This window comes from Saimiri boliviensis, chromosome 2 (assembly GCF_048565385.1).
Source record: "Saimiri boliviensis isolate mSaiBol1 chromosome 2, mSaiBol1.pri, whole genome shotgun sequence".
Taxonomy (NCBI): Eukaryota; Metazoa; Chordata; class Mammalia; order Primates; family Cebidae; genus Saimiri; species Saimiri boliviensis.
The window spans coordinates 221,419,385-221,433,268 of NC_133450.1; the positions used below are offsets into that span (position 1 = coordinate 221,419,385).

Consider the following 13,884-nt stretch of genomic DNA (forward strand, 5'->3'; position numbering starts at 1 on the left):
GAGGTGCTCACTTAAGTCCCCGAGATAGGCAGCTCAGTTAATTCCGAGGAGGAGAGATGCAGTCGAGGCCTGCCCAGGGGTGAGGGCACACAAGAAACCATTCAACTCTGTTTCCTAGGTGCACCTGGGACATTCAATACTACAGGAGAGCCGGGCATGGTGGCTCAAGCCTGTAATCCCAGCACTTTGGGAGGCCGAGGCGGGTGGATCACGAGGTCAAGAGATCGAGACCATCCTGGTCAACATGGTGAAACCCCGTCTCTACTAAAAATACAAAAAATTAGCTGGGCATGGTGGCGTGTGCCTGTAATGCCAGCTACTCAGGAGGCTGAGGCAGGAGAATTGCCTGAGCCCAGGAGGCGGAGGTTGCGGTGAGCCGAGATCGCGCCATTGCACTCCAGCCTGGGCAACAAGAGCGAAACTCCGTCTCAAAAAAAAAAAAAAAAAAAAAACTACTACAGGAGACTCACCCCTGCCCTCAAGGAGGTAACATCATTGGAAATAGACCTGAATATCAAAAACGCCCCCCATCAAGAAAAAGTTCTCTAAAGAGTGGTGATGATTGCATACTGGCATTATACTTGATGTCTATGAATTACACACTTGTTAAAATACAGGCCAGGCATGGTAGCTCACAGCTGTATTTCCAGCACTTTGGGAGGCTGAGTGGGAGGCTCACTTGAGGCCAGGAATTCAAGATCAGCTGGGTAACAAAGCAAGACCCCTGTCTCTACAGACATTTTCCAAATTAGCCAGGTGTGATGGTAGGCACCTGTAGTTTCACCTACTCTGGAGACTGAGATGGGAGGATCACTAAAGCTCAAGAGTTTGAGGCTGCAGTGAGCTATATCACACACTACTGTACTCCAGGCTGGGATACAGAACCAGATCATCAGCACTTTGGGAAGCCAAGGTGAGAGGATCACTTGAGGTCAGGAGTTCGAGACCAGCCTGGCCAACATGATGAACCCCATCTCTACTAAAAATACAAAAAATAGCCAAGCATAGTGGGACACACCTGTAATTCCAGCTACCGGGGAGGCTGAAGTGGGAGAATCACTTGAACTCAGGAGGCAGAGGTTGTGTCACTACACTCCAGCCTGGGCAAGAGAGACACTCCATTTCAAAAAAAAAAAAGAAAAAGAAAAAATAACTCTACTGGAAAGCAGCTGGATTAAACTAGTGGTTCTCAAATTTTGCTATGCATTAGAATCATCTGAGGAGATCTTATAAAACCAGATTCCAAGGTCATACCACATCCAAAGTGGTCACAGTAACTGCAAGAAGAAGCCAGGAGCCCACATTTTTCAATACTTTCCAGGGCATTCCAGTGTTGACTACGTTGGAGAAGAGGGATAAGGAGGCACCCTCAGCTGAGACAGTGGGGCAGTCACTGACTCTCAGAAGCTCCAGGCCAACAGCACTGGCTTTCACGGAGCTTTCTGCTCAGCAGCCCCATTCAATCCCTTAAGAAGCATTCTAACAATCAGACTTCACAGAAGAGAGATCCAGTTACTGGTCCAGGGACAATCCACTAATAAAAACGATCTGCACCCTCAAACTCAGATAGAAAATCGAGGTCCAGTACACTCTCCCTCTAAAAGGATAGGGATGTGGCAAGAAAAGTCAAGTCAGGCCAAACACCGTATTTTTCTTTGTTCTTGAGATAGGGTCTCACTGTCACCCAGACTGGAGTGCAGTGACGAAATTTCAACTGACTGCAACCTCCCAGGTTGAAGCAATTCTCCTGCCTCAGCCTCCCGAGTAGCTGGAATTACAGGCACCTGCCACCACACTCAGCTAATTTTTGTATTTTTAGTAGAGACAGGGTTTTGCAATGTTGGCCAGGCTGATCTTGAACTTCTGACCTTAGGTGATCCAGCCACCTCCGCCTCCCAAAGTGCTGGGATTACAGGTGTGAGCCACCACATCCAGTCAAGACACTACACTCGATCTTAGCCAAAAGGCCAAGATGCTATTCAAGACACTGTTTCTACAGAAAATAAAACATCAGCCAGGCATGGCAGCGTACATGTTTAGTCCCAGCTACTCGGGAGGCTGGGGCAGGAAGATCACTTGAGCCCAGAAGGTATGCTATGATCATACCTGTGAATAACAATTACACTGCACCCTGCACAATACGAGACTCTTTTTTTTTTTTTTTTTTTTTTTTTTTTTTTTTTTGAGACGGAGTTTTGCTCTTGTTGCCCAGGCTGGAGTGCAATGGCGCGATCTCGGCTCACCACAACCTCCGCCTCCTGGGTTCAGGCAATCCTCCTGCCTCAGCCTCCTGAGTAGCTGGGATTACAGGCACATGCCACCATGCCCAGCTAATTTTTTGTATTTTTAGTAGAGACGGGGTTTCACCATGTTGACCAGGATGGTCTCGATCTCTTGACCTCGTGATCCACCCGCCTCGGCCTCCCAAAGTGCTGGGATTACAGGCTTGAGCCACCGCGCCCGGCACGAGACTCTTTTAATACATTAAAAAAAAAAAAAATTCCTGCTAAAAGTTAAAAAAAGGTGTAGTAGGCTGGGTGCGGTAGCTCACACCTGTAATCCCAGCATTTTGAAAGGCCGAGGTGGGCAGATCACAAGGTCAAGAGATCGAGATCATCCTGACCAACATGGTAAAACCCCCATCTCTACTAAAAATACAAAACTTAGCTGGGTGTGGTAATGTGTGCCTGTAGTCCCAGCTACCTGAGGGCAGAGGTCGCAGCGAGCCGAGATCAAGCCACTGCACACCAGCCTGGTGACAGAGCGAGAGTCTGTCTCAAAAATAAATAAAGTGCAGTGACTCAAACATGTAGGGATCCTACCATTTTGAGAGGATCACTCAAGGTCAGGAGTTTAAGACCAGCCTGGGCAACACAGTTAAAACCCATCTCTACAAGAAACTTCTTAAAAAATTAGCTGGGCAGGCCTGGCGCAGTGGCTCAAGCCTGTAATCCCAGCACTTTGGGAGGCTGAGGCAGGTGGATCACGAGGTCAAGAGATCGAGACCATCCTGGTCAACATGGTGAAACCCCATCTCTACTAAAAATACAAAAAATTAGGCCGGGCGCGGTGGCTCAAGCTTGTAATCCCAGCACTTTGGGAGGCCGAGGCGGGTGGATCACAAGGTCGAGAGATCGAGACCATCCTGGTCAACATGGTGAAACCCCGTCTCTACTAAAAATCCAAAAAATTAGCTGGGCATGGTGGCACGTGCCTGTAATCCCAGCTACTCAGGAGGCTGAGGCAGGAGAATTGCCTGAACCCAGGGGGCGGAGGTTGCGGTGAGCCGAGACCGCGCCATTGCACTCCAGCCTGGGTAACAAGAGCGAAACTCCGTCTCAAAAAAAAAAAAAAAAAAAAAAAAAAAAACTTCCATGGTCTCCATGAAGGCCTACAAGGGGTGCCCAAGCAGCTGCTGGGTGCAGTGGGGACCAAAGAGAAGTTGATCAGAGATTTTGATGAAAAGCAACAGGAAAGAAATTAAAAGCTGGCAGAGACGGAAGGGGAGCTACATTATGCACCTCTATCTTTCCGTAACCCCATGATGTCTAAACTTGAAAACTACCAGAAAAAAAAAAGAAAACTACCAGAAGGGCCGGGCATGGTGGCTCACACCTGTAATCCCAGCACTTTGGGAGGCCAAGGTGAGCAGATCACTTGAGGTCGGGAGTTCAAGACCAGCCTGACCAACACGGTGAAACCCTGTCTCTACTAAAGATACAAACATTAAGCAGCCGTGGTGGCAGGCACCTGTAGTCCCAGCTTCTCAAGGGGCTGAGGCAGTAGAATGGCTTGAACCCGGGAGGCAGAGGTTGCAGTTGGCCAAGATGGCACCACTGCACTCCAGGCGGGGCAACAGGGTGAGACTGTCTCAAAAAACCAACCTACTGGAAGGACCTTGCCAAACTATCAGGAGGTGAGCAGCACACCTTGGAAAGCCACACCTAGAGGCTGAGGAGACGTGAAATATGGCACACATGCTGCAGAGAATGAGCACGTGGATCGGCTACAGTCTCAAAGGGCAATGCTCCTGCAAGGTACCGGAAGCCTGAACCAGGCCACCCAAAGTACTGAGCATTCTCAGCAGATTGGCACAGAAACTGACCAGATTGGCTCAGAAATCACGGAAGAACCAGAGGAACAACAAGACCAGTAAGAAAGTACCAAGAGTGCTGAGCACGGTGGCTCACATCTGTAATCCCAGCACTGTGGGAGGCAGAGGTGGGCAGATCACCTGAGGTCAGGAGTTCGGGACTGCCTGGCCTGCATGGTGAAACCCCGTCTCTACTAAAAACACAAAAATTAGCCAGATGTGGTGGTGTGCGGCCTGTAATCCCAGCTACTCAAGAAGCTGAGGCAGGAGGATCACCTGAACCCAGAAGCAGAGGCTGCAGTGAGCTGAGATCGCACCACTGCACTCCAGCCTGGGCGACAGAGCAAGAATCTGTCTCACACACACAAAAACAAAGTACCAAGAGTAGGCCCACTGAGGTGGTTCAGGCCGGTAACATCTATACTTTGGGTAGCTAAGGCAGGCAGGTGACCTGAGGCCAGGAATTTGAGACCAACCTGGCCAACATGTTGAAACCCTGCCTCTACTAAAAATACAAAAATTGGCTGGACATGGTGGCTCATGCCTGCAATCCTAGCACTTTAGGAGGCCAAGGCAGGTGGACTATCTGAGCTCAGGAGTTCAAGACCACCAGCCTGGGCAACATAGTGAAACCCCGTTTCTACTAAAAAGACAAAAAATCAGCAATGCATGGCGGCATGTGCCTCTAATCCCAGCTAATCAGGAGGCTGAGACAGGAAAATTGCTTGAACCCAGAGGTAGAGGTTGTAGTAAGCCGAGATCACACCACTGCACTCCAGCCTGAGTGACAGAGAGCTCTGTCTCAATAAAAAATAATAATAATAATACAGCAGGCACAGTGGCTCACACCAGTAATCCCAGCACTTTGGGACGCTGAGGCGAACAGATCACCTGAAGTCAGGAGTTTGAGACTAGCCTGACCAACATGGAGAAACCCCATCTCTACCAAAAATACAAAATTAGGTGGGCATGGTGGTGCATGCCTATAATCTCAGCTATTTGGGAGGCTGAGGCAGGTGAATCACTTGAACCCAGGAGGCAGAGGTTGCTGTATGCCAAGATTGCACCACTGACCTCCAGCCTGGGCAACAAGCGCAAGACTCGGACTCAAAAAAAAAAAAAAAAAAAAAAAAAAAAAAAAAAAAAAAAGAAACAAATTCTACAAAAATTAGCCAGGCATGTTGGCGCACACCTGTAGTCCCAGCTACTCGAGAGACCGAGGTAAAATCACTTGAACCCGGGAGGCGGAGGTTGCAGTGAGCTGAGATCACACCACTGCACTCCAGCCTGGGCAACAGAGCAGACTGCCTCCAAAATAAATAAATAAATAAATAAATAAATAAATAAAGTATCAAGAATAGACTGGTAAACACAAGTGAAAACTTGAGCAAAAGTCTAAAGATTCTCCATTCAGTGTCCAGAAAAGTAACAACCAACAAGTTGCTGCTTTCTACCATCATCTCACTGGAGCTGCCATCCCTGAAGGCCTGGTTGATTACAAACACTTTAGCCAGCATTGAACTTCCTACCGGGAAGGGTCTGTGAACCAGAACTTTGACCTATGAATGCACGGTGTTAGGGATGCGGATGGAATAAGCGTACCATTGCTGTGGGCTGATACACCAAAGTAACACATGCTGGGTTTGTTTGAGACAGTCTCACTCTGTCACCCAGGGTGGAGTGCAGTGGCACAATCTCAGCTCACTGGAGCCTCCGCCTCCCAGGTTCAAGCGATTCTCGTGCCTCAGCTTCCCAAGTACCTGGGATTACAGCACCCGCTACCACAGCCAGATATCTTTTTTTTCTTGAGACAGTCTCGCTTTGTTGCCAAGGTTGGAGTGCAGTGGCACGATCTCAGCTCACTGCAACCTCCGCCTCCTGGGTTCAAGCGATTCTCTTGCCTCCGGCTCCCGAGTAACTAAGACAACAGGCATAAGCAACTGCACCTGACTATTTTTTATATTTTTTAGTAGAGACAGGGTTTCACCATATTGGCCAGGCTGATCTGGAACTCCTGATCTCGTGATCCGCCCACCTCAGCCTCCCAAAATGCTGGGATTATAGGCACAAGCCACTGTGCCCGGCCAACTTTTTTTAAAGACAGAGTCTCCCCAGGCTGGATTGCAATGGCGAGATCTTGGCCCACTGCAACCTCTGCCTCCAGGATTCAAGTAATTCTCCTCTTCTGGGAGGCCAAGGTGGGAGGATCACCTGAGGCCAGGAGTTTAAGACCAGCCTGGCCAACATGGTGAAATCCCATCTCTACTAAAAATACAAAAATTACCCAGGTGGGCCAGGCACAGTGGTCCACACCTGTAATCCCAGCCCTCTAGGAGACTAAGGCAGGCAGAGGAGTTTGAGACCAGCCTGGGCAACATGATGAAACTCTGTCTCTACTAAAAATATAAAATATGGGCCGGGCGCGGTGGCTCAAGCCTGTAATCCCAGCACTTTGGGAGGCCGAGGCGGGTGGATCACGAGGTCGAGAGATCGAGACCATCCCGGTCAACATGGTGAAACCCGGTCTCTACTAAAAATACAAAAAATCAGCTGGGCATGGTGGCGCGTGCCTGTAATCCCAGCTACTCAGGAGGCTGAGACAGGAGAATTGCCTGAACCCAGGAGGCGGAGGTTGCGGTGAGCAGAGATCGCGCCATTGCACTCCAGCCTGGGTAACAAGAGTGAAACTCCGTCTCAAAAAAAAGTAAAATAAAATAAAATAAAATATGGCCGGGCGCGGTGGCTCAAGCCTGTAATCCCAGCACTTTGGGAGGCCGAGGCGGGTGGATCAAGAGGTTGAGAGATCGAGACCATCCTGGTCAACATGGTGAAACCTCGTCTCTACTAAAAATACAAAAAATTAGCTGGGCATGGTGGCTCATGCCTGTAATCCCAGCTACTCAGGAGGCTGAGGCAGGAGAATTGCCTAAACCCAGGAGGCGGAAGTTGCGGTGAGCCGAGATCGCGCCATTGCACTCCAGCCTGGGTAACAAGAGCGAAACTCTGTCTCAAAATATATATATATATAAAATATTAGCTGGGCGTGGTGGGGGTGAGGCATGAGAATCGCTTGAACCAGGGAGGTGAAGGTCACAGTGAGCCAAGATCACACCACTGCAGTGTAGCCTAGGCAACAGAGCGAGACCCTGTTTCCAAACAAAAAATAAAAATTAGCTGGTACACACCTCTAGTCCCAGCTACTCGGAAGGGTGAGGCTTGAGAATTCTTGAGTCTGGGAGGCAGAGGTTTCAGTAAGCCTGGATCACGCCACTGCACTCCAGACTGGGCAATAGAGCAAGACTCTTGTCTCAAAAAAAAAAAAAAAAGAAAGAAAGAAAGAAAAAGCAACTTGGGCAGGCACAGGGGCTCACACCTATAATCCCAGCGCTTTGGGAGGCTGAGGCAAGAAGGCTGCTCGAGCCCAGGAATTTGAGACCAGCTTGGGCTACAAAGTAAGACCCAGATCCTATCTCTATTAAAATATTTAAAAATAGGACAGGTGCGGTGGCTCACGCTTGTAATCCCAGCACTTTGGGAGGCCGAGGCAGGCAGATCACAAGGTCAGGAGTTTGAGACCAGCTTGTCTGATACAGTGAAATCCCATTTCTACTAAAAAAAAAAATACAAAAATTAGCTGGGTGTGGTGGAGCACACCTGTAGTTCCAGCTACTAGAGAGGCTAAGGCAGGAGAGAATCACTTGAACCCAGGAGGCAGAGGGTACAGTGAGCCCACATCATGCCACTGCACTCCTGCCTGGGCAACAGAGACTCTGTCTCAAAAAAAAAAAAAAAATTAAAAATTAGCTGGGCACAGTGGTGTGTGTCTGTAGTCCCTGCTACTGAGGAAGCTGAGGCAGGAGGATAGCTTCGGCCTGGAAGTTCGAGGCTGCAGTGAGCCAAGATGGCACTACTGCACTTCTACCTGGGAGACAGAGCCAGAAGGAAGGAAGGGAGGGAGGGAGGGAGGGAGGGAGGAGAAGGGAAGAGTACAGAGAGAATAAAAGAAAGGGAAAGGAGGAGAGGAAAAAGTAACTTACTACCTTCTTCTGGCCATTGAAACATTCTTACAACATATAAGAATTTCCTGCTGGGCACGGTGGCTCATGCCTGTAATCCTAGCACTTTGGGAGGCCAAGGTGGGTGGATCACCTGAGGTCAGGAGTTCAAGACCAGCCTGGCCATCATGGTGAAACCCCGTCTTAAAGAAAAATAAAGAGCCGGGCGCGGTGGCTCAAGCCTGTAATCCCAGCACTTTGGGAGGCTGAGGCGGGTGGATCACGAGGTCGAGAGATCGAGACCATCCTGGTCAACATGGTGAAACCCCATCTCTACTAAAAATACAAAAAATTAGCTGGGCATGGTGGCGCGTGCCTGTAATCCCAGCTACTCAGGAGGCTGAGGCAGGAGAATTGCCTGAGCCCAGGAGGCGGAGGTTGCGGTGAGCCGAGATCGCGCCATTGCACTCCAGCCTGGGTAACAAGAGCGAAACTCCGTCTCAAAAAAAAAAAAAAAAAAGAAAAAGAAAGAATTTCCTTAGGTAAGACAAGAGCTGACTGTGACTCAAGTGAACCACCCTTACAGGTAAAAGCCTTCACACCCAAGTATTAGAATCATTTTCAACCAGGCACAGTGGCTTTTTTTGGGGGGTGGGGGGGGCAGGGTCTAGCTCTGTGGCCTAGGCTGGAGGGCAGTGGCACAATCTCGGCTCCCTGCAACCTTCACCTCCTGGGTTCAAGTAGTTCTTCCACCTCAGCCTCCAGAGTAGCTGGGATTACAGGCGCGCCATCACACTCACCTAATTTTTTGTTGTTTTTTTTTTTTTGAGACGGAGTTTCGCTCTTGTTACCCAGGCTCGAGTGCAATGGCGCGATCTCGGCTCACCGCAACCTCCGCCTCCTGGGTTCAGGCAATTCTCCTGCCTCAGCCTCCTGAGTAGCTGGAATTACAGGCACGTGCCACCATGCCCAGCTTATTTTTTTTTTTGTATTTTTGGTAGAGACGGGGTTTCACTATGTTGACCAGGATGGTCTCGATCTCTCGACCTCGTGATCCACCTGCCTCGGCCTCCCAAAGTGCTGGGATTACAGGCTTGAGCCACCGCGCCCGGCCAATTTTTTGTATTTTTAGTAGAGAGGCCAGGCTGGTCTTGAACTCCTGACCTCAGGTGACCCACCCGCCTCAGCCTCCTGAAGTGCTGGGATTACAGGTGGGAGCCACCGAGCCCCATCCCAACCTAGAATCTTCTAGAAATGTTCAGCAAACAAGAGCTATTTTGAGTGTTGTTTAAAAGCCAGTGCATCTGAATCATCAACTGACCTGCAATAAGGACGGACAGTTAACTACAGCACCCGCTGTCCTGGCTTTCCAAGAAAACAGTTCTTATGCAGCACAGCAAAGTGGGAAGTGACTGGAAGCCAGATCAGATCCTGGCTTCAGCTGTGCAGACTTATAGGCCTGCAGTAAGAAATCTGTCCTCAACAGGCGGATTGCCTGAGCTCAGGAGTTCGAAATCAGCCTGGGCAAGAGGGTGAAACCAAAACTCTACTGAAATACAAAAAATTAGCCGTGCATGGCAGCATGTGCCTGTAGTCCCAGCTACTTGGAAGGCTGAAGCAGAGGAATTGCTTGAACCCGGGAGGAGGAGGTTGTAGTGAGCCAAGATCGCGTCACTATACCCCAGCCTGGGCGACAGAGCAAGACTCCATCCCCACCCCTCAAAAAAAGAAAGCCATCAGTTTTCAACAAGAGTAAGACTTCATGGAAACCTCACCGGCTTTGAGGAGGATCTGGCCTCTCTGCAGGTTCGACCACCTGTGCAGCAAGCTAAGCCTCAGTATTCTCTTCTGGGACATGTGCAGCACCCAGTGCTGCTCATTTTCACTCAGAGGAAAGTCTCGGTCCTTACAATACTCTGAGAGGCCCTACCTGACCTGCTTTTCCTTACCTTACCCTCTCTGACCTCACCTGGGACCACTCTTCCCTCCACCTCACTCCTATTCAGCCCCACCTGCTTCCTCAAACAGATAGATTTGCCTTAGGGCCTTTGCACCTGACTTTTTTTCTTTCCCTGGTAGAGTCAGGGTCTCACTCTGTTACCCAAGCTGGAGCACCGTGGTACAATCACAGCTCATTGCAACCTCGAATTCCTGGGCTCACGGCAGCCTTCTGCCTCAGCCGCTCAAGTAGCTGGGTCCACAGGCATCATGCCACAGCACCCTACTTTGCACTTGACTTTTCATCTGCCTAGAGACTCTACCCCAGATATCCACTCAGCCCATGATCACTCCTCTTTGCTAAAATGTCACCCTCTCACTGTAGCCCATCCAGCAAACCGCCCTCTCAATCCCCAACCCAGTCCTGCCAGTCTTTCAGCCTTCTTTTTCTTCTGTCCATGGCACTATTCACCTTTTAACACTACTTGTTAAATATACTGTTAACGTTACAGCCCCTTCCACCACCCCACGTAAGGTCCAGAAGGGAGAGATGTCTGTTTGCTTTTCTGAGTCCCAGAACAGCTCCTGGCACACGCCAGGTGCCCGAGTGCAAAGTCCGCACAGACCCTTGGGTGAAGCCGTGACCTCGTAGCAGCCTCACCCCTCATCTCATCAGAGAACCTCCTTTTGTGCACGTTTGATTAAACAACTGGAAAACTGGCTTATCTAGAATTTACGATGCAATTTGGGCATTAAAAAGAAAGAAAGAAACAGGCCAGACGCAGCGGCTCACACCAGTAATCCCAGCACTTTGGGAGGCCAAGGCAGGTGGATCACAAGATCAGGAGTTCAAGACCACTCTGGCCAACATGGTGAAACCTGGATCTATGAAAAATACAAAAAAAAAAAAAAAAGCCGGGCGTGGTGGCGGGCACTTTTTTTTTTTTTTTTTTTTTTGTGTGTGACTGAGTTTTGCTCGTTACCCTGGCTGGTGGCCGGCACTTTTAATTCCAGCTACTTGGGAGGCTGAGGCAGGAGAATCGCTTGAACCTGGGAGGCGGAGGCTGCACTGAGCCGAGATCGTGCCACCGCACTCCAGCCTGGGTGACAGGGCAAGACTCTGTCTCAAAAAAAAAAAAAAAAAAAAAAAAAAGCCTGGACTCAGTGGCTCACGCTAGTACCACCACCAGCACCCTGAGAGGCCGAGGAGGGAGGACAGCTTAAGTTCAGGAGTTGGAGATCAGCCAGGGAAACATAGGGAGACCACCCCAACTCTTAAAAAAAAAAAAAGTAAAAGAAACAAACAAGCAGGCATGGTGGCGTGCGTCTAAGGTCCCAGCTACTCTGAATGCTCTGGTGGGAGGATCGATCAAGCACCCCAGGTTGAGGTTGCAGTGAGCCAAGATCGTACCATTGCACTCCAGCCTGGGCGAAAGAGAGAGACCTTGTCTCAAAAAAAAAAAACAAAAACGAGGCCGGGCGCGGTGGCTCAAGCCTGTAATCCCAGCACTTTGGGAGGCCGAGGTGGGTGGATCACGAAGTTGAGATATCGAGACCATCCTGGTCAACATGGTGAAACCCCGTCTCTACTAAAAATACAAAAAATTAGCTGGGCATGGTGGCACGTGCCTGTAATCTCAGCTACTCAGGAGGCTGAGGCAGGAGAACTGCCTGAACCCAGGAGGGACAAGAGATCGCGCCATTGCACTCCAGCCTGGGTAACAAGAGCGAAACTCCGTCTCAAAAAAAGAAAGAAAGAAAACCTAAAAAGTTGTTTGAAATGCTTAAAAACTGCAGTTCACACAAAATCTTTCAAAACATGGAGTCCTTAGAGGTGTTGTTTTCCCATTTTTTGTTGTTATTTAAAAGAACGGGCCGCGAGTATCCTCTGCGTTAGTTTCTACGCAATGAACTGGAAAGGCAAACGGTGGGACATCCGAACCCGCCCGGGGGCCGCGCTGCGCCCGCGAATTCCCACCCACGTAGCTCTGCGCGGAACCCGCGCCCTCACCGTCTCCCCGCGGATGCCCTGGACGGCCCTCCACTGCGAGGGCACGGACGCCACACCCAGGGTCTCATCCTGCAACGGCCCCGGCCGCCCTGGCCCCGGGCCGCTCGCGGCCCCGCCGCTTGCCAGCGCCGCAGCACCCGCGCTTCCCGCCGGGCTGAGCAGCCAGCGCGGCGCACGGGTTACCATGGAGACGGCTCCGCCCTCTCGCGCCGGTCCACTCAGGCGTGACCTTCGCCCCTACGCCGCCATTAGCGGAAACCGGGAACCTGAGGCTTGCAGCGCCATGTTTGAATTGGTCGCAGCGCCAGCTGCAAGGCCGTAAAGAAAATGAATGATTATTCTTGGCCAGAGAGCGACGTCTGACCAGTTTTGCATACTCTGTACCCAGAAAAAGCAGGATCAGGGCAAATGCGACTACCGCTGTGCGAGGAAAACTGCGGAAGTGAGGCATTGGTGCCAGATTCAAAGATGGCGCTCAGCGGCCAAGCGCAGAGGCGAGGCGAGCCGAGGGCGGGAGCCTGCGGCCGCGCCGGACAGGGAGTTCTGGGCCTGGGCGCACAGATCTTGCTGAGCAGCTGATGCTTCTAGAAGACCCGAGAACCGCGCTACTCTAATTGACTGCCACCTCGAAGCCAAGTGGTCTCCCTTTGATCCTCAGCCTCTGTCTCAGTAGAATGATGAAAAATATGCCTCCGCACATCCTAAATGTGGTTGAAAAGTTGGGAAGCTCAAACGAGGCCTTTTACAGAAAAATGCTTATTAAATCTAAATTAAAAGCAAATAGCCAAATTATGAGTGACTACTGTGTGTCAGGGAAAGAGCCCAGAACATCTCTTGTTAAATTCTCACCCAAGGCCGGGCACGGTGGTTCACGCTTGTAATCCCAGCACTTTGGGTGGCCGAGGCGGGTGGATTACCTGAGGTCAGCGGTTCAATACCAACCTGACCAACATGGTGAAACCCCGTCTCTAAAGAAAGAAAGAAAAGAAAAAAATTAAATTCTCACCCTGAGGAAGGAACTACTTTTTATGCATATGTGGTTCCTCCTCACCCCACCACAATTAAAATTAAATAACATTGGAGATTCTGACCTGAGGACTAAAAAAATAAAAATAAATAGTAACAAATAGGCCGGGTGGGGTGGCTTACACCTCTGATCCCAGTACTTTGAGAGGCCAAGGCAGAAGGATCACTTGAAGCCAGGAGTTCGAAACCAGCCTGAGCAACACACTGTGATTCCCGTCTCTACAAAAAAAAAATTGTTTTAATTAACTGGGCATGATGGCACGTGCCTGTAGTCCCAGCTACTCGGCAGGCTGAGGTGTAAGGATCCCTTGAGTCCAGGAGTTTGAGGCTGCAGTGAGCTACCATCACACCACTGCACTCCAGCCTGGATGACAGAGCAAAACCCTATCGCTAAAAAAATAATAGGTCAGACGAGGTGGCCAGCACTTTGGGAGGCCAAGGAAAGAGGATGACTTGAGCCCAGGAATTTGAGACTTGTCTGGGCAACATACCAAGACTCCCTCTTTTTTTTTTTTTTTTTTTTTTTTGAGACAGTCTCGCTCTGTTGCCCAGGCTGGAGTGCAGTGGCACAATTTCAGTCAGTTCACTGCAACATCTGCCTTGTGGGTTTAAGCAATTCTCCTGCCTCAGCCTTCTGAGTAGCTGGGATTACAGGCACGTGCCACCACACCCAGCTAATTTTTGTATTTTTAGTAGAGATGGGGTTTCACCATGTTGGTCAGCCTGGTCTCGAACTCTTGACCTCGTCATCTGCCAGCCTCAGCCTCCCAAAGTGATGGGATTACAGGTGTGAGCCACTGCACCTGGCCACAAGACCCCCC

At 50.1% G+C, this 13,884-nt stretch overlaps 1 protein-coding gene across 3 annotated transcripts in view; it reads right to left on the reverse strand.

The window, feature by feature from the left end:
• The window catches only part of DYNC2I2 (dynein 2 intermediate chain 2), a 29,516-nt gene extending 17,173 nt beyond the window's left edge, over positions 1 to 12,343 (reverse strand). Inside the window, exon 1 of one of the 3 annotated variants that reach the window (XM_039474907.2) lies at positions 12,038 to 12,343. In XM_039474907.2, the coding sequence (XP_039330841.1) occupies positions 12,038 to 12,223 (186 nt within the window). In that variant the 5' untranslated portion in view covers positions 12,224 to 12,343. Of the gene's footprint in view, positions 1 to 5,695; positions 6,637 to 12,037 lie in introns of those variants that run through there. The other 2 variants (XM_039474908.1, XM_039474910.2) reach the window with 2 other exon arrangements.
• Between the last annotated feature and the right edge of the window lie 1,541 nt (positions 12,344 to 13,884).